The sequence below is a fragment of the Engraulis encrasicolus genome, chromosome 10 (assembly GCF_034702125.1).
Source record: "Engraulis encrasicolus isolate BLACKSEA-1 chromosome 10, IST_EnEncr_1.0, whole genome shotgun sequence".
Classification (NCBI taxonomy): domain Eukaryota; kingdom Metazoa; phylum Chordata; class Actinopteri; order Clupeiformes; family Engraulidae; genus Engraulis; species Engraulis encrasicolus.
The window spans coordinates 4,953,387-4,968,386 of NC_085866.1; the positions used below are offsets into that span (position 1 = coordinate 4,953,387).

Here is a 15,000-nt window from a genome sequence, read left to right on the forward strand (position 1 = left end):
TCGCAGCAATCTCCCAGTCGTGAACAGATGGACACACGACACGACACATCTGTTATGCGGTTATTGCACCAGTGAACTTTGCGCCCCCGTAGGAGGAGGGCTGCTCTCGTCTCACGACCACCACAGCTTCAAAGGTGCTCTCGCTTCATGAATAATGAGAGACCCCATTCTGTGTAAACGTTGCTGATGAGCCCTTATCAAAAAGAACTACAGCACTTCGAGAGGCACGAGATATAACCATGGAAGTGCAAAAAGGTTAACGATCAAATTCTGATATCTCACTTGACAAAGATGAACATCCAATCCCATAAAGGTTAACACATCTGCAGACAGAGAGCCAGGTCTTATCCTTGGGGCATAACAAGGGGAGAACTGCGAAGACCATTGGCAGAGAGAAATATGGGACATGTAGTTTCGAAACTAATCTGTTCTGAAAAGCCCACCCATGACTACAAGCTCCCTGCAAGAAATGGGACCTGTCATTGTCTCACACATAATACCCAAAGAATATGCCGCAGACCGTTAAAGGACAAAATGACCACCTCAGGCCCCTGTCGTGGCCTAACGGTAGGGCAATGGGTTACTACGCCTGCGACCCGGGTTCGATTCCAACCCAGTTAATTTGCAGATCCTTCCCTGTCTCTGTCTCCCCACTCATTTCCTGTTTCTCCTCCACTCTCCTGTCAAAAAATAAAGGCGAAAAAGCCCTAATATATACGTATATATGACAATCTCAGAATCAAGAGGAGTTTTATCGTATTCAGCTGAATGTCATCCGATTATTCATGTGTTAAAACTGACATCAGATCTCATAAAATAAGAAGGTACTTTTGACTGATGAGCTCAGTTGACTATAATAGATTAAACTAGGCAGTTTTTTTCTTTATACCACAATGTCATTGTCATGATTATATTATTTGTATGTTTACGTGTGACTGGTCTTGAAGCTCTAATAGTCTTAAGCGCTTATACAGTAAGTTTATACAGTAGTGTTCTGTATGTCTAGTCGTAGCGTAAGGTAAGCTTACAACACGCCAGCCAACAGACAAATATGAAAGTGGCAAAAGAGGCTTAGGAAACAATAACGTAAACAGGAAACAACACAGACAGTATGCATACATACAAAACACACACTTTACATTGAAATGCAACACAGACTGTATGCCAGGCTATTACATTACATTTAGCAGACGCTTTTGACCAAAGCGACTTACAAGGAGGACATTCAAGCAAGTACAGAGTAAGGGGTCAGTACAGAGTACAGCAGTATACAAGTAATGTAGAACAGATAGAGAGCAGAGCCACAGTGGAGGACCTATGAAGTGTAGCTAGTGCAGGTTAGTGCCCATGATTAGAGGTGAGTAGAGTTAGCTGTGTTATGCAGGAAAGCTCTCTCTTGGAAGGGATTCTTCACTAGCTTACATACAGTATGTTGTGCTATGTATGTTAATTGAGTATGACAACGTATGGTATTAAATATTGAATATAAAAACTTTTGGTAAAAGCAACAGTTCAAAAAAGTGTGGAAATATTTATATGAAGCATCATAATTACATTGGCAAGTAGTAAGGCGGTGTTTGAGAGCAACTGATTGGAAACCTTTGAAGTGTGTGTGTGTGTGTGTGTGTGTGTGTGTGTGTGTGTGTGTGTGTGTGTGTGTGTGTGTGTGTGTGTGTGTGTGTGTGTGTGTGTGTGTGTGTGTGTGTGTGTGTGTGTGTGTGTGTGTGTGTGTGTGTGTGTGTGTGTGTGTCTGTGGGTATGGGTGTGTGTGGTATTAGTTTGTTTGGGGGGGGGACTATGCATAGAAGGGATGGATGTTTGGGTTAATGTTATGCAGGGAAGCTCTCTGGGAAGAGATGAGTCTTCACCAGCTTACGGTACAGCATGTTGTGCTATGTATGCTAATAGACTATGAAACATATGGTATTGAATATTGAATATATAAAAACCTTTGGTATTTACTGCTCTGCTTGTTATCCTCGTAGGAACCCCCTCATATAGTAACTCACTTGGCAACTGAAGCAACCAATCAGCAGCAGCATGCTTGCGCTCTCTTAATTCGATCAATAATTAATTCTGTGTATTTTAAGAGTAACTCCTCTCTCATCTCCCCTCTGATCATCCATCATGCATCAGGGCATCGCAACTTAGTACATACAGTATGCCACCGCAGGCACGTACATTTCATGTGGGTTCATTAGACGTTTTGTAATGAATAATTTGGACGTTAAGCAGAAAAATTCTCCTCTCCTCTCTTCTTCCCTTCTCCAACTCAGCCAGGGTGCTTTACTCAAAGCTACTTCCCGAGAAGAAAGTTTTGAAACTAGTTCAAGCTTATAATGGAATGAACTGAACTGCTTCCATCCAGTGCGTGTGGTTGGAGCTTGTGATGGCTCCGCTCTCGGAAACAAAGTATCTCAAGCCAGAGCTTGTAAGTTGGGGCCTCGGCTGGCTTTTGATGTCTGTACATAGAACACCTTGAGGCCATTCTCATTTTCTTAATGTCTCAATGTAACTAAAACGTAATTGAGCTGAGTTGAGCTGAATGAGAATGAAACAATGAAGACTTGCGGCAGCAGCAGCAGCAGCAGCAGCAGCAGCTCGTATCTTAAATGGCTCTTAGCCGCCTGACAAAAGACAGCTCAGGACTTTTTAATTCCACAAGAAGAGAAGACTGATGCTGCTGTGTAGAGACAACAATTACTTGCGGTAATTGTGTTCCGGGCCAGGCCACGTTCCCCCCCCCTTCTCTCTCTTCTCCTCTCCTCTCCTCCCCTCTCGTCTCGTCTCCTCTCCTGTCCCCTCCTCTCCTCCCCCCTCCTATCCTCTCCTCTCCTGTCCTCTCCCCCCCTCTCCTCTCTTCTCCCCTCTTCTCCTCTCTCCCCTCTTCTCCTCTCCTCCCCTCCCCTCTCCTCTTCTCTCCTGTTCTCTCCCCTCCTCTCCTCTCCTCTCCTCTCCTCTCCTCTCCTCTCCTCTCCTCTCCTCTGCTCCCCATTCCTCTCCTATGCCTTCCTCTCCTCTCCTCTCCTCTCCTCTCCTCTCCTCTCCTCTCCTCTCCACTCCTCTGCCTTCCTCTCCTCTCCTCTCCTCTCCTCTCCTCTCCTCTCCTCTCCTCTCCTGATGGAGACATGAGAGTTATTAACTAAAAGCCCATAGAGATGATGATGTTGGGCGGAGGACACTGACGGGATCACGGAGAGGCTGCCAGAGGGCTGATGTCCAGCTAGAGGAGAACAAGAGACAGGGCCAGATGAAGATGGCCAGGGGCCCCCAGGCTACAGGTTGCTGTGGGCCCCACGGAAGGCACATTTTTCAGCAAAATTACAAAATTAACGATACGTCTGCCAACTACAAAAAAGAGTATTAATAAGATAAAAAACTATACTTGACAAGACAGATGAATTTGTCGCCACCACATCTTTACACAATTCTGCAACGTTTGACTTTTGGCCTATCGGGGTGCCCCCTGGCAAGTGGGGGGCCCTAGGCTTCAGCTATATCTAGGCTGTGCATTGTTCCGGCCCTGACCAGAGAGCATCTCTCTTTCTCTCCGTATCGGTCTCTATGTCTGTCTTTGTGTGTGTGTGTCTGTGTGTGTGTGTGTGTGAATTTGAGTGTGTACAACCAGTATAATTCCCAATCATTTAACTACAAAAGAGTTTGCATTACTCCATGAAGCCTGTGGCTAAACCTCAGCGGTTCACACTATCGCTCTGGCAAGAGAGCCTAGACTACTTAAAAAGTTGAGGAAAACTTTCTTGAGGAGGGTCCATTTTACTCATGCAGCAGCTTCAGGAAAAAGTAAGAAAAAGACTGAACTATCTCTCTCTCTCTCTCTCTCTCTCTCTCTCTCTCTCTCTCTCTCTCTCTCTCTCTCTCTTTCTTGCTCTCTTTGCGTGTGTGTGTGTGTGTGTGTCTGTGTGTGTGCCTGCATGCGTGCGTGCATCGTGTGTGTATGTGTGTATATGTGTGTATGTGTACGTGCGTGTGTGTCCGTGTGTCCGTGTGTGTGTGTGTGTGTGTGTGTGCGGGTGCATGCGGGCATGCACTTGTGTGCGTGCATGTGCGTGCTCGTGTGTGTGCGCGCGCGCGCGCGTGTGTGTGGTTCTCCCAGGTCCCCCTCCAGCCATCCAGTCAGCAGTGGCAGCAGTGGCTGCAGTCCAAGTCCCTAAAAACTCATATCCCCTCTTTGGGGCCAAATGCCCCTCTATCCATTTCCCTTTACGAGCTCCAAACAGCACTTGGCAACTTTAGCATGGGCTTCCAAATGGCCCTGGCTGCATTCTGCGTTCCCTCCTCCATACCCCAACAATGTTTTAGAGAGCTGGACACAATGGCTCCGCTGGCAGTGACATCATGCAGTATTCAACACTAGTGGTGTCAACAATGATCGATTCGGCGATCCGAATCGATACGGGGCATGGGCGATCCAGAATCGATCCGGCAAGTTCCAGAATCGATCCGGCATTTTTTTTAAGTTTCAATTACTTCCATGGATATTTCGGGAGCAAATGAATGTTAAATTAAATAAAAGCACTTCAAAACATTGCAAGACTGATACAGACTGATACAGAAAACAGCCAATAAATTGTTGCTCAGTATCTGACTACCTGTATTGCCTCAACATGACTGATGAAACATTTGCTTTGCTTTCAGTAGAAATGTAATGCATTGCAATGCATTGTAGAATTGAATCGGATCGGATCGGATCGCATAGAATCGGATCGAATCGAATCGCTACCTCCCGAATCGTGATCGAATCGGATCGTGAGGGCAGTGCCAATCCACACCACTATTCAACACAAGGGTGTGGTGTGGTGTGGTGTGCCACCAAATTCAGGGTTCTATGCATAAGTGTAACTGAGGTCATCCTGCAATGGTCCAACACAAGTCTCAAATACACAAACCAACAGCAAACTCCAGGATGGCAGGCAGACGCTACCAAACTAACAGCAAACTCTGTCCCCACCTTCTCTAGGTCCCCTGAATATAACTTAAATGCATTGGAAATGTAATTTCTAAGATTCCTTTACAAAATATGTCATATTTCATGTGAAGTTGCATAACAGTAAAATTATATCGGGGGCCGGATAAAACGGCCTCAAGGGCCGCAAACGGCCCTCAAGACATAGGTTCCCCACCCCTGCTCTAGAGGCTATATACAGGTATCTTATATCGGAGCACTTGTCACACGCTTTTGATTGTCAGGCATCTGTAGATTATCATGTCAACTTGGATGATAGTACATTGTGACAAAATAATCAAAAAGGGCATTTTTTTGTGCAGTAGGGCAAAGACACAGGTGCTTTAGCACCACCTCGTCCTTATCTGTGCACGCCTATATGCTACCACGTGAGTGAGCTAGAAGCCGCTGTTAGCTACAGTAAGTTATTAGCACATTGGAGGTGGAGGTGTAAACCTCAACTTTGACTCCGCTGCAGATCCACATCAACCATCCACATCAACCACACATCCCAGCACAGGACACAAAGTGCTCTCCAGAAAAATGACATCGTCCACCACCATCATCATCAAAACCATCATTATCATCATCATCATCATCATCAACAACACCACCATCATCAACACCACCATCCATCTTTAGCTGCGCTCACCTCTGCCGTTCTCCACGTCCTGCGAGGCGATGACGAACCCGAATCCCTCGCCGGCCCTCCTCTTCAGCTCCACCTCGTACCCGCGCAGGACGGGCGGGGGCCCCGGCGGGGGTCCATTGGGGGGAGTGGCGCCCCTCAGCTTCTCCCTCTCCTCCCTCCTCCGAGAGGAGCCGCCGCCGTGCTGCCGGGGGCTGCTGCCCGCCTCGTCCGCGCTCATCCAATCGCGAGGCTCCATGGTGAGGGTGACAGGCACTGAGTCCAGGAAGCTGGTGCTCTGCACCAATGAGGAGCGCACCAGCGAGGGAGGGGGCGGAGTCAGGGAGGTGCGGGGCGGCAGGGAGGAGTTGGTGGTGGTCTCGGCCTGAGTGTTGCGGGGCGTGAGGTGCGGGGAGGGGGGCGGGCGGTGCCGACGCACGGGGGCCGGAGACACGGAGGAGTAGATGGAACCTGAGGAGGAGGAAAGGGGAGAGATGAGTTCGTACATTTGAAAAGCTGAACTCTTGGCTAAACAAACATACAGTATATACAGCAGGGGCCAGGAACCTATGGCTCTAGAGCCACATGTGGCTCTTTTAGGAACTGTATATGTCTCTTACTTATATAGCGTTGCCAACCGTCGGGATTGTTTTGCAAGTTGTCCTACTATTGTGTGATAAAAACAATAAGTATGTTAAAAAAAATCAGGCAGATGTTTCGGCTTAAAGGTACACTGTGCAGGAAATGGTCAAAAAAGGTACTGCAACTATGCTGCTCATTGAAACTGGGCTGCCTATTGCCAAATTTGATATTGACATGAAAGTGTACTAAGTAATAAACAAATATTTTCTAGTATGGTCCAAGTAGAGTCATTTTGCAGCTAAAACTGGCTGTTTTTGGAAATTCGAAATGGCAGACCATGGAGAAGAACCCCCTTTTCATGTATGAAAAGTGCAATTTTTCCGGTCACAATGAATACTTAGAATTTGATGGTGGTGGTAAGTATTCATGAAAAAGGTAACATTAGTGAATGGGCAGCATGAATTCTGGATATAAACAACAAAAAATCTCACACAGTGTCCCTTTAAGCCATCTCTAGCGTCCTCAGAGGTGAAGATGAGGACAGCAATCGGACGAGGAGAGAAGAGAGAGTGTGAGGAAGAAGTCCCATTTAACAAAATTCATTATCCTTAATGGCTGTAAAGAAGACACTGCTGTGGGGTGATGTGTTGTGCCAACGTTATGCTCAGCCAAGGAACGCCAGAAGAGCTTTGGCCATCATCGTGTCAAACTTGGAGCGGGATTCTGCACCGTAAGTGTTTTTTGGGGGCCAGACAATCCATAGGCAACAGAGGATTGGCCAAGTGTTACTCAGATGAGCTTGTATCTGGTCAAACATTCACCCTTCAGGGGGCTTCACTTTTGGCTGACCCGTCACCATTTTACACCGTTATTATAATGATAGTTTTCCAAAACGCTTCACCAGTTCTCAGAAATTCAAAATTGTTGTGTAGACTTGTGTGTGATGTGACTGACGATCACAAACCCATGAATTGCATACATATACATTGCTAGTAAGTGTAAGAAAGAAAAGACATACTGTCCAATCTACTGTACTGCAGTGGTTCTTAAAGTGATACTGTCCCATTTTTGGAAATAAGTTCATATTACACCTCCCCTTTAGTTAAATAATTGACTTTTACCTTTCTCCTGTACTTCCTGAGTACTTCTCTGAGTACGGCAGTGCAAATTTTACCTTTAAGCTAGCAGTTAACATTGAGTCCTATGAGACCAGTTAGCCGCCAGCTGGTCTCATAGGACTCAATGTTAACTGCTAGCATGGAGGCAAAATTTGCACTCCCATACTCACAGAACGGTTTAAAGTAGAGGAGAAAGGTAAAACTCAATTATTTAACTCAAGGGGAGGTTTAATATTAGCTTATTTCCAAAAATGGGACAGTATCACTTTAAGCTTTTTATCCACTGCTATACTGCATCCCTATGCTGTGGACCCGACTTTCACGACTTTCTGTCTGATTGAACATCTTAATTATAATGTGCAACACACCAAGACGGCAGCTCTGTTGACGTCAATTGGCATGAATTTAAATGGCTTTCAAAGACAGCAGCCCTCAGAGGATGTCCAAGGAGGAGGCGCAGCCTCCATACACATAAAAGGCCTTGATATCTCTCCTGTGTATGTGTGTATTTGTCTTGAAGTTTGTGATGCGTGTATGAGTTAAACTTTTTTCGCACACCTCAGCTGGCAGGTGCGTCGGAGATGGCACCATGGGTCACTCAGCAACAACTTAAAGAAACTCCCGCACACTGACCATTTCGCTGTTCTTTCTTTAATAAACAACGTTTCGGTACTAGACCTTCATCAGGCAATGGTCAGTGTGCGGGAGTTTCTTGAAGTTGTGATGCGTGTAGTGTATGAGTTGACAGTGTGAACAACTCACCTCCCCTGTAGACCAGCAGGATGACCTCCCCTCGCTTAGTGTGCTCCTGCAGCACCCTCTGGACCTGCAAAATAAACCAATTCTGTTTAACCCATTGATGCCTGATGTTGCGTTGCGCAACATTGGCCCTGGCGCCTGGAGCTGCATTACGCAACATTCAGGCTCATGAGATTTGAGACAACTTTATTAAAAATCTCTGTTTGTTTGAGATGAATGAACACATTCTAATGAAAGATGAGGGTCTTAGTGTTTAAATGCAACTTAGTGCATATTTTTATGTGCTTCAGAAGCTGAGATATTTAGGTTTTTATAGGCTGAGGGCAGCTTTTCCTAAAAAGGGCTCAGGCATTCAGCACCCTTTTTTGCAGGTGCCTTAGGCGTCAATGGGTTAAAGTATTTTTGGGGGCTTTTCAACCTTTATTGGTTTCTGTGAGACAAGATAGTGGAGGAGAGACAGGAAGTGAACTGGGAGAGAGAGACGGGGAAGGACCGGCAAAGGACCGGGAATCGAACCCGGGTCGGCCGAGTGGTAAACGTGTGCCCTACCATATCAGTCACGGTAGGGCCAAAATAAAGCCATTTACGTGTATCAGCAGGCAGTTTGTTATATGGCAGGGACAGTTATGTGCCGCCATGTTTGTTACGTAGCTTCCTCTCTGGTTGAGTGTCAGATCGTCAAACTGCAGAATCTCTGTGATGACAGCATAGTTTTGATTCCAAAGACAATAGCCATGTGTATAAGAGAAAGGGGTAAGTTAAAAAATTGTCAACATAAGGAACAGTGTCTTCCGTGATGAATTGTATATTGGCGGTTGGTAAACTCTGATGACACGCGACAACCGTCATTTCCGTGAAGTGTATCAGACAGAACGTGAATTGGACCGGACCTTCACCCTCAAATTTAGCCGTTAAGTTGAGGGTGGAAAGTGCACTGTATCACAGTACACAGTGCACAGTGCACAGTGTGGAGAATGGAACACGCTCTATGCCAGGACTAGGGTTAAGAAATACAAGGTGTTTTGGAGGGGGTATACATACTTGTGTTGGTGCTCTTCACTTTGGGGATAAAAGAGTAAGAAAGATCAAAGGCACTCAATAATGATGCAGTAATTATTATGGCTAAGCATGGCCCCTGCGCTAATGTGTGTGTGTGTGTGTGTGTGTGTGTGTGTGTGTGTGTGTGTGTGTGTGTGTGTGTGTGTGTGTGTGTGTGTGTGCGTGTGTGTCAGAGTGTGTGTGTGTCTGTGTGTGTGTGTGTCTGAGTGTGTGTGTCTGTGTGTGTGTGTGTGTGTGTGTGTGTGTGTGTGTGTGTGTGTGTGTGTGTGTGTGTGTGTGTGTGTGTGTGTGTGTGTGTGTGTGTGTGTGTGTGTGTGTGTGTGTGTAGTACCCTTGCATGTTTCCTAGTGTATTGTGTACTGTAGTCCTTTAGCATGTTTCCTAGTGTATTGTGGGATGGACAGCATGCTGACGTGTGCGTTAAGTGTTTTGTGATGTAGGGTCCCCTCTCAAGGCCCTTTGAACCCGGAGAGAGAGTAGATCATGGCAATTACTTAAGCTCTCCGAAGGGCACGGAAGAAGAAATATTACTGGAATCCCTTTTCCGCACTGCACCGCACCGCACCGCTTTTGTTGCTTCCAGGAAGCTACTGTACCGTGTTCATTAGGCAGAAACCTTCATTACCGTAATGACTCCCTGCAGTCTACGAGCGTTTAGTAATTAGCACTAAAATCTTGGTTTCAACATGGGACACCTGGATGTTCTTACAGCACCTACAGAGTCTATGGTACAGTGATGAAGTTGGGATTTTTTATTTTTAAGGGAAAGGTCCTCATGGGTAAGCGGTTAGGGTGTCAGACTTGTAGCCCAAAGGTTGCCGGTTTGACTCCCGACACACCAGGTTGGTTGGGGGGGAGTAATTAACCAGTGCTCTCTCCCCATCCTCCTCCATAACTGAGGTACCCTGAGCATGGTACCGTCCCGCCCCACTGCTCCCTTGGGATGCTGTTGGGTCAAAGACGTGCAAAAAGGAATTGTCATTCAGTGTAACGGATACCTTCTGCAACTGTAAAAAAACAAGATTTTAAAATTGTTTCAAGTTCGAGGCTTTCATGAATTCACTGGAAAAAAAATTAAATAAAAAGAGTCATGTTTTTTACAGTTACAGTCAGCAGAAGGTATCCGTTACACTGAATGACAATTCCTTTTTCGACGTCTTTCACCCTGTTACGTGCTGCCCCCCTTGCACAGGTGTAGGTGAAATACAAAATGTTTCAAGTATCAAAATGCTGTTGTGTGTGCTGCAAGTTTGTTGTGTCCGGTGACCACTGTGTGCAGTGGAGTGCTGCATCACGAGGGCAATGGGAGTTTCCCAGGAGGGCTTTCTTCTTTAATTGACTGATAATGAGACCCACTCACATTTAGTATCCCACTTGATATCCCACTTGATTCCCATTTGAGACTGTGTTTATACTGTACACATACTGACTTGCTGATTTTTGCCTATAAATCTATTTGGGTTGAGACGTTGGACTGCTTATCCTGTAGTGATGAAGAGCTCTGGTGTGGATGTGTGACTGTGTGTAATGTATGTTTTTGATGTTTATATGAACCCCCTCGAAAAATAGATGGAACATCAAGGGGCTATCCCCCAATAAAGAATTGAATTGTATTGAATCGACTTTGCAACCTACACTTCACCCATCATGCGTGCGTATGGCGTAGGTAGCATGCTACAGAAGCCACACAATAGAACTCAAATCATGTGTAGTAGTAGGGATGCTATCATGGTCAGGCTATCGCAGTGGTGCGCTCAAGTGGATTCTCAAATTCAAGAAGAAAACTGTCTACAAACAACACATGCTGCGGCAATGAAACTCTCTCTCTCTCTCTCTCTCTCTCTCTCTCTCTCTCTCTCTCGCTCTCTCTCTCTCTCTCTCTCTCTCTCTCTCTCACGCACACACACACACACACACACACACACACACACACAGACAAACCTGAGCCCCACTACCCACCTGTGCGAAGCTGAGGCTCTGCACGTCGGCCCCGTTGATCTTGACGATGGCGTCTCCCGGCTGGAGTCCGGCGCACTGCCGGCGGTCCCACACCCGCTTGACGATGGCCAGCCGCCCCCCCTGCCCCCCAGCCGTCACGCTGAAGCCCATGCCCCCCCTCCCCCTCCCCCGCCCCCGTCGTCTCGCTCTGCTGTCCCAGGGCCACGGGCACCATCTCTCCCCCCGTCAGACCCGAATCCAGCACAACCCCTCCACCTCCACCACCACCACTGCCGCCGCTGCTCAGCCCCCCCGGAGACAGCGTGCTGCTGTTGGGGCTGCCTCCACAGCTACTGCCGCTGGCCCCCCCCACACCGTTCAGACTGTAGTGGTGGTGATGGGGGTGGTGGTGGTGGTGCGGGGACCCTCCTCCTAGTCCTCCGCTGCCAGGGCCCGGGGAGAAGGGGTCGGAGGAGGTGGAGAGGCCCCGGGCCGGGGTGGGGAGCGTGAGGAGCGCCGGGTGGGGGTGGGGCTTGGGCCGGTGGAAGCTGCCGCCTCCGCTGCTGCTGCTGGGCCGGCGCACGCGCACGGGCGGAGAGGAGGAGGTGAGCGAGTTGGAGGAGGAGCGCGGACGAGCTGGTAAGGGGAGGCCACCCATCTCCGGCTGGGGCAAGGGGAGGTGGGAGATGGGGAGCACGGGGGCGTAGGTGGAGAGGTCGCTCTCTGAAGACTTGGCCGAGTGGAGGCGGAGAGGAGTGGGGGTGCCCAAGGAGTTGTTGTTGTGGTTGCGGATGAGTGAAGCTCTGGCGGGATGGCAGGAAAAATGAAGGGATGATTTAGAAGAGGAGTGCAGAGAGACAGAAGGAGGGGAGTGAGGGGGAGGAGAGGAAGAGAGAGAAAGAGACAGAGCCAAAGGGAAAGAACACACACAGAGTGAGAGATGGTGTGATAGAATGAGGAGGGTGTGTGTGTGTGTATGTGTGTGTGTGTGTGTGACAGAGAGAGAGAGAGAGCGAGAGAGATAGTTAGTGAGAAAAATAAAGGGATAGACAGAGAAAAATAATGATGAAGAGAGAATGAAGAGAGAGAGAGAGAAGGAGAAAGAAGGTAAGAGAGAGGAATTGGGGCAGAGAGGGAGACAGAGACACAGGAAGTGGAACAAAGAGACAAATTAAGAGTCCAAAGGAAAGACAGCCAGGGAGGAGGATGTAGCCGGAGCAGACACAGAGACATGAACAAAGAACAAGGAGAACAATAAATACCAGCAAAGGGGCACAGAGGGGAAGAGAAGGACAACAAGACAGAGAGAAAAATACAAAAAAGAAATAAATAAAAGAAAAAGAGTCACAACAAATGCAGAGGCAAAACTTCATATGCTACTCTCATCTCATTACATTGTGTTTACAGCTTGGATAGTGCATCCATGATGAGTTTGGTGATTATTGTTTGCTTGAGATCCTCTAACCTTTAATTATATGATATAATTACTCAATTACGTAATGTATCATTTTAATATCGCTCATACGTATGCACATTAAGGTCAGATCTGCAGCTTACATTTACTCAACACAGAATCAGCATCGTCATCCTTGTATATCTATGACTGGCAGTGTCTATGGTGCTAGATGAGATTGTTTTGTTTTCTGTGGCAAATAAATCCTCATGAATACCATTATGACCGCAATGGAGGTGATTCTAGGGAGAGATCCATAGATTTATGTACGGCATGTGGCACAACTAAACAGAAAACCAGCTGAGATTGTGTGCCAGAGTCATATACTGTACTGAAGCACTTTTGGACAAATAAATAGTCCCACATCCTCCTTAAACACTGCATCATTTGCTTTTAGCCTGATATAGAGAACAATATAGATGCCAGACCATCAGATACAGTGGCGGATCTAGCCATTTTGGAGCCCTAGGCCAAATATCAACATGGGGCCCTCAAAAGTCATTATATAGACACGACATTATGTGTTTTGGTGCTATTTACGTGTTTTGTCTCATATATATCTTTGATTACTTCGCATCAGTGACGAAGCCTAATTTTTGTGTGCTTCCTGCAACTGGTGTGACAGTTGGGGCCCCTATGGAGGACAGATTTGGTCGGGGCCCTAGGTCAATTGCCTAGGTTTGCCTAATGGAAAGTTCACCTCTGATCAGATATCCTCTACTATTATCTGTTGGCAGAACTGGAGGGGGTGTCTGCTACTGGATGTGAGCCAGAGATTCACTATATCAGAGAGAGTAGAGAGAGAGAGGTTCCATTGGCCCATTGTTTCCTGGTTCTATTATTGGGGGGGAAATCCCCCTTTAGGCAGACCTAGGCAGACCTGAGGACTGTTCTATTCAATGCTAGAAGCATTATGACACGCCCCTTCAGGCAGACCGGAACCTGGTCATGTTAGGTGCCCATAGAAACCTATTATGTTGGCATATCTCTATATACTTAAAGAATCTCTGACTATATTCTTGGACAATCACGACCATTACCATCCATGTATCCAGATCTACTGTATGTTACAAGGTCCAAGGTTGCTATGGATCTCCTGACCACATAAGAGTGTGTCCTTGATCAAGCAAAAAGGGGTCTGTGTAAGGGTTGTATGATAAAGACTAGGGGATGAGAGTAAGGGCTCGTTTATACAGCAAGGATTACAGTGCAACTATTAATTACAGATCCATCTTATCACACATGGTATCATTCCCATCAGTTTTAGAATGATTTAGAATCCGGACAATCAGAATTCTATCTAATATACACAATATGAATTTCTAGTAGATCGAAGATGCTGTCATCAACACGTTACCATTCTATGGTTGTAGCCATAGATATGGCTATGAATATGCCTGTTGTATTTATATAGAATAATTGTAAAATATGTCATATTATGTCACTGCACTCTTAGTTGATTGCATCGTATTGCCCGATAATAAAATAACAGCAGCTAGAAGGGCTGTCCTGTCTCCCGTCTTATTTTGATTATTACACCCAGTTGCTCTTTACTTTTGTTGAGTTTAGAGCATTTTAAATCTTATTTTGATAATATGACATCAGCAACGTTTAAAATCAACAACCAAAATGGCTAGTGGATGTTAACCCAACAAGTCAGTGAATGACAAAAGACCAACAAAGGTCGGCGTCTGCGCCTGCACTTAACATCCGTGTATTGCTTGGTGTGTGCACTCCCAAAAAGTAGTAATCACTCAAGATAATGGAAAAAAGGAGGCGCACACAAGGCTTGTGTGAAAAAGTGTATTGAAGCCGAAATTAAACAACAGAAGTCTGAGGTTAACTGGAGAAACAGACGTTTCGGAGCTAGTCCATTCTCAATTTCTCCAATGTCTCCAGTAGTCCTACTGGAGACATTGAGAATGGACTAGCTCCGAAACGTCTGTTTCTCCAGTTAACCTCAGATTTCTGTTGTTTAATTTTGGCTTCAATACACTTTTTCACACAAGCCTTGTGTGCACCTCCTTTTTTCCATTATCTTGAGTGAATCCTACAAGTCAAACACACACAAACGTATAGGTCAAAGTGTCTCGTAAGTTTGTCTTTTTTCACCAGCATTTGGCTGGTGTTAATTTACGTCCCTGATCAGCAATCTGATTGGCTACTACAGTACTCACCTGTGTGAGCCAATAGCTGACACGACTTCGCTGTCGCTCTGGCTGGCCAGGTTGTCGTTGCCGTAGTGCAGGTGGTGGGGGCTGTGGGGGCTATGGTGGTTGCTATGGTACCCCCGTGAGGAGTGTGGCCGCGACACCACGGGCCCCATGCTGGAGTAGGAGGGGTACGAGGACATCGTGGCCCCCCGCTGAGGTGACCCCGACATGGGGGACGAGTTGCCGTTGGTGTCCACGCTCATACGCGCCATCCTCCGGCTGCAAGGAAGTATGGAAGTACGTAAGTCAGTTAGCAAGTAAGGAAGTATGGAAGTACGTAAGTCAGT

The 15,000-nt window shown here is 46.7% G+C and overlaps 1 protein-coding gene across 1 annotated transcript in view; it reads right to left on the bottom strand.

Moving 5' to 3' along the window:
- LOC134456420 (membrane-associated guanylate kinase, WW and PDZ domain-containing protein 3) overlaps positions 1-15,000 on the bottom strand; it is a 249,754-nt gene that overhangs the window by 64,048 nt on the left and 170,706 nt on the right. Inside the window, exons 10-14 of the mRNA XM_063207783.1 lie at positions 14,678-14,932; positions 11,311-11,850; positions 11,069-11,258; positions 8,054-8,117; positions 5,616-6,062 (exon numbers count right to left, since the gene is read on the bottom strand). Of these exons, the coding sequence (XP_063063853.1) occupies positions 5,616-6,062; positions 8,054-8,117; positions 11,069-11,258; positions 11,311-11,850; positions 14,678-14,932 (1,496 nt within the window). The remainder of the gene's footprint in view (positions 1-5,615; positions 6,063-8,053; positions 8,118-11,068; positions 11,259-11,310; positions 11,851-14,677; positions 14,933-15,000) is intronic.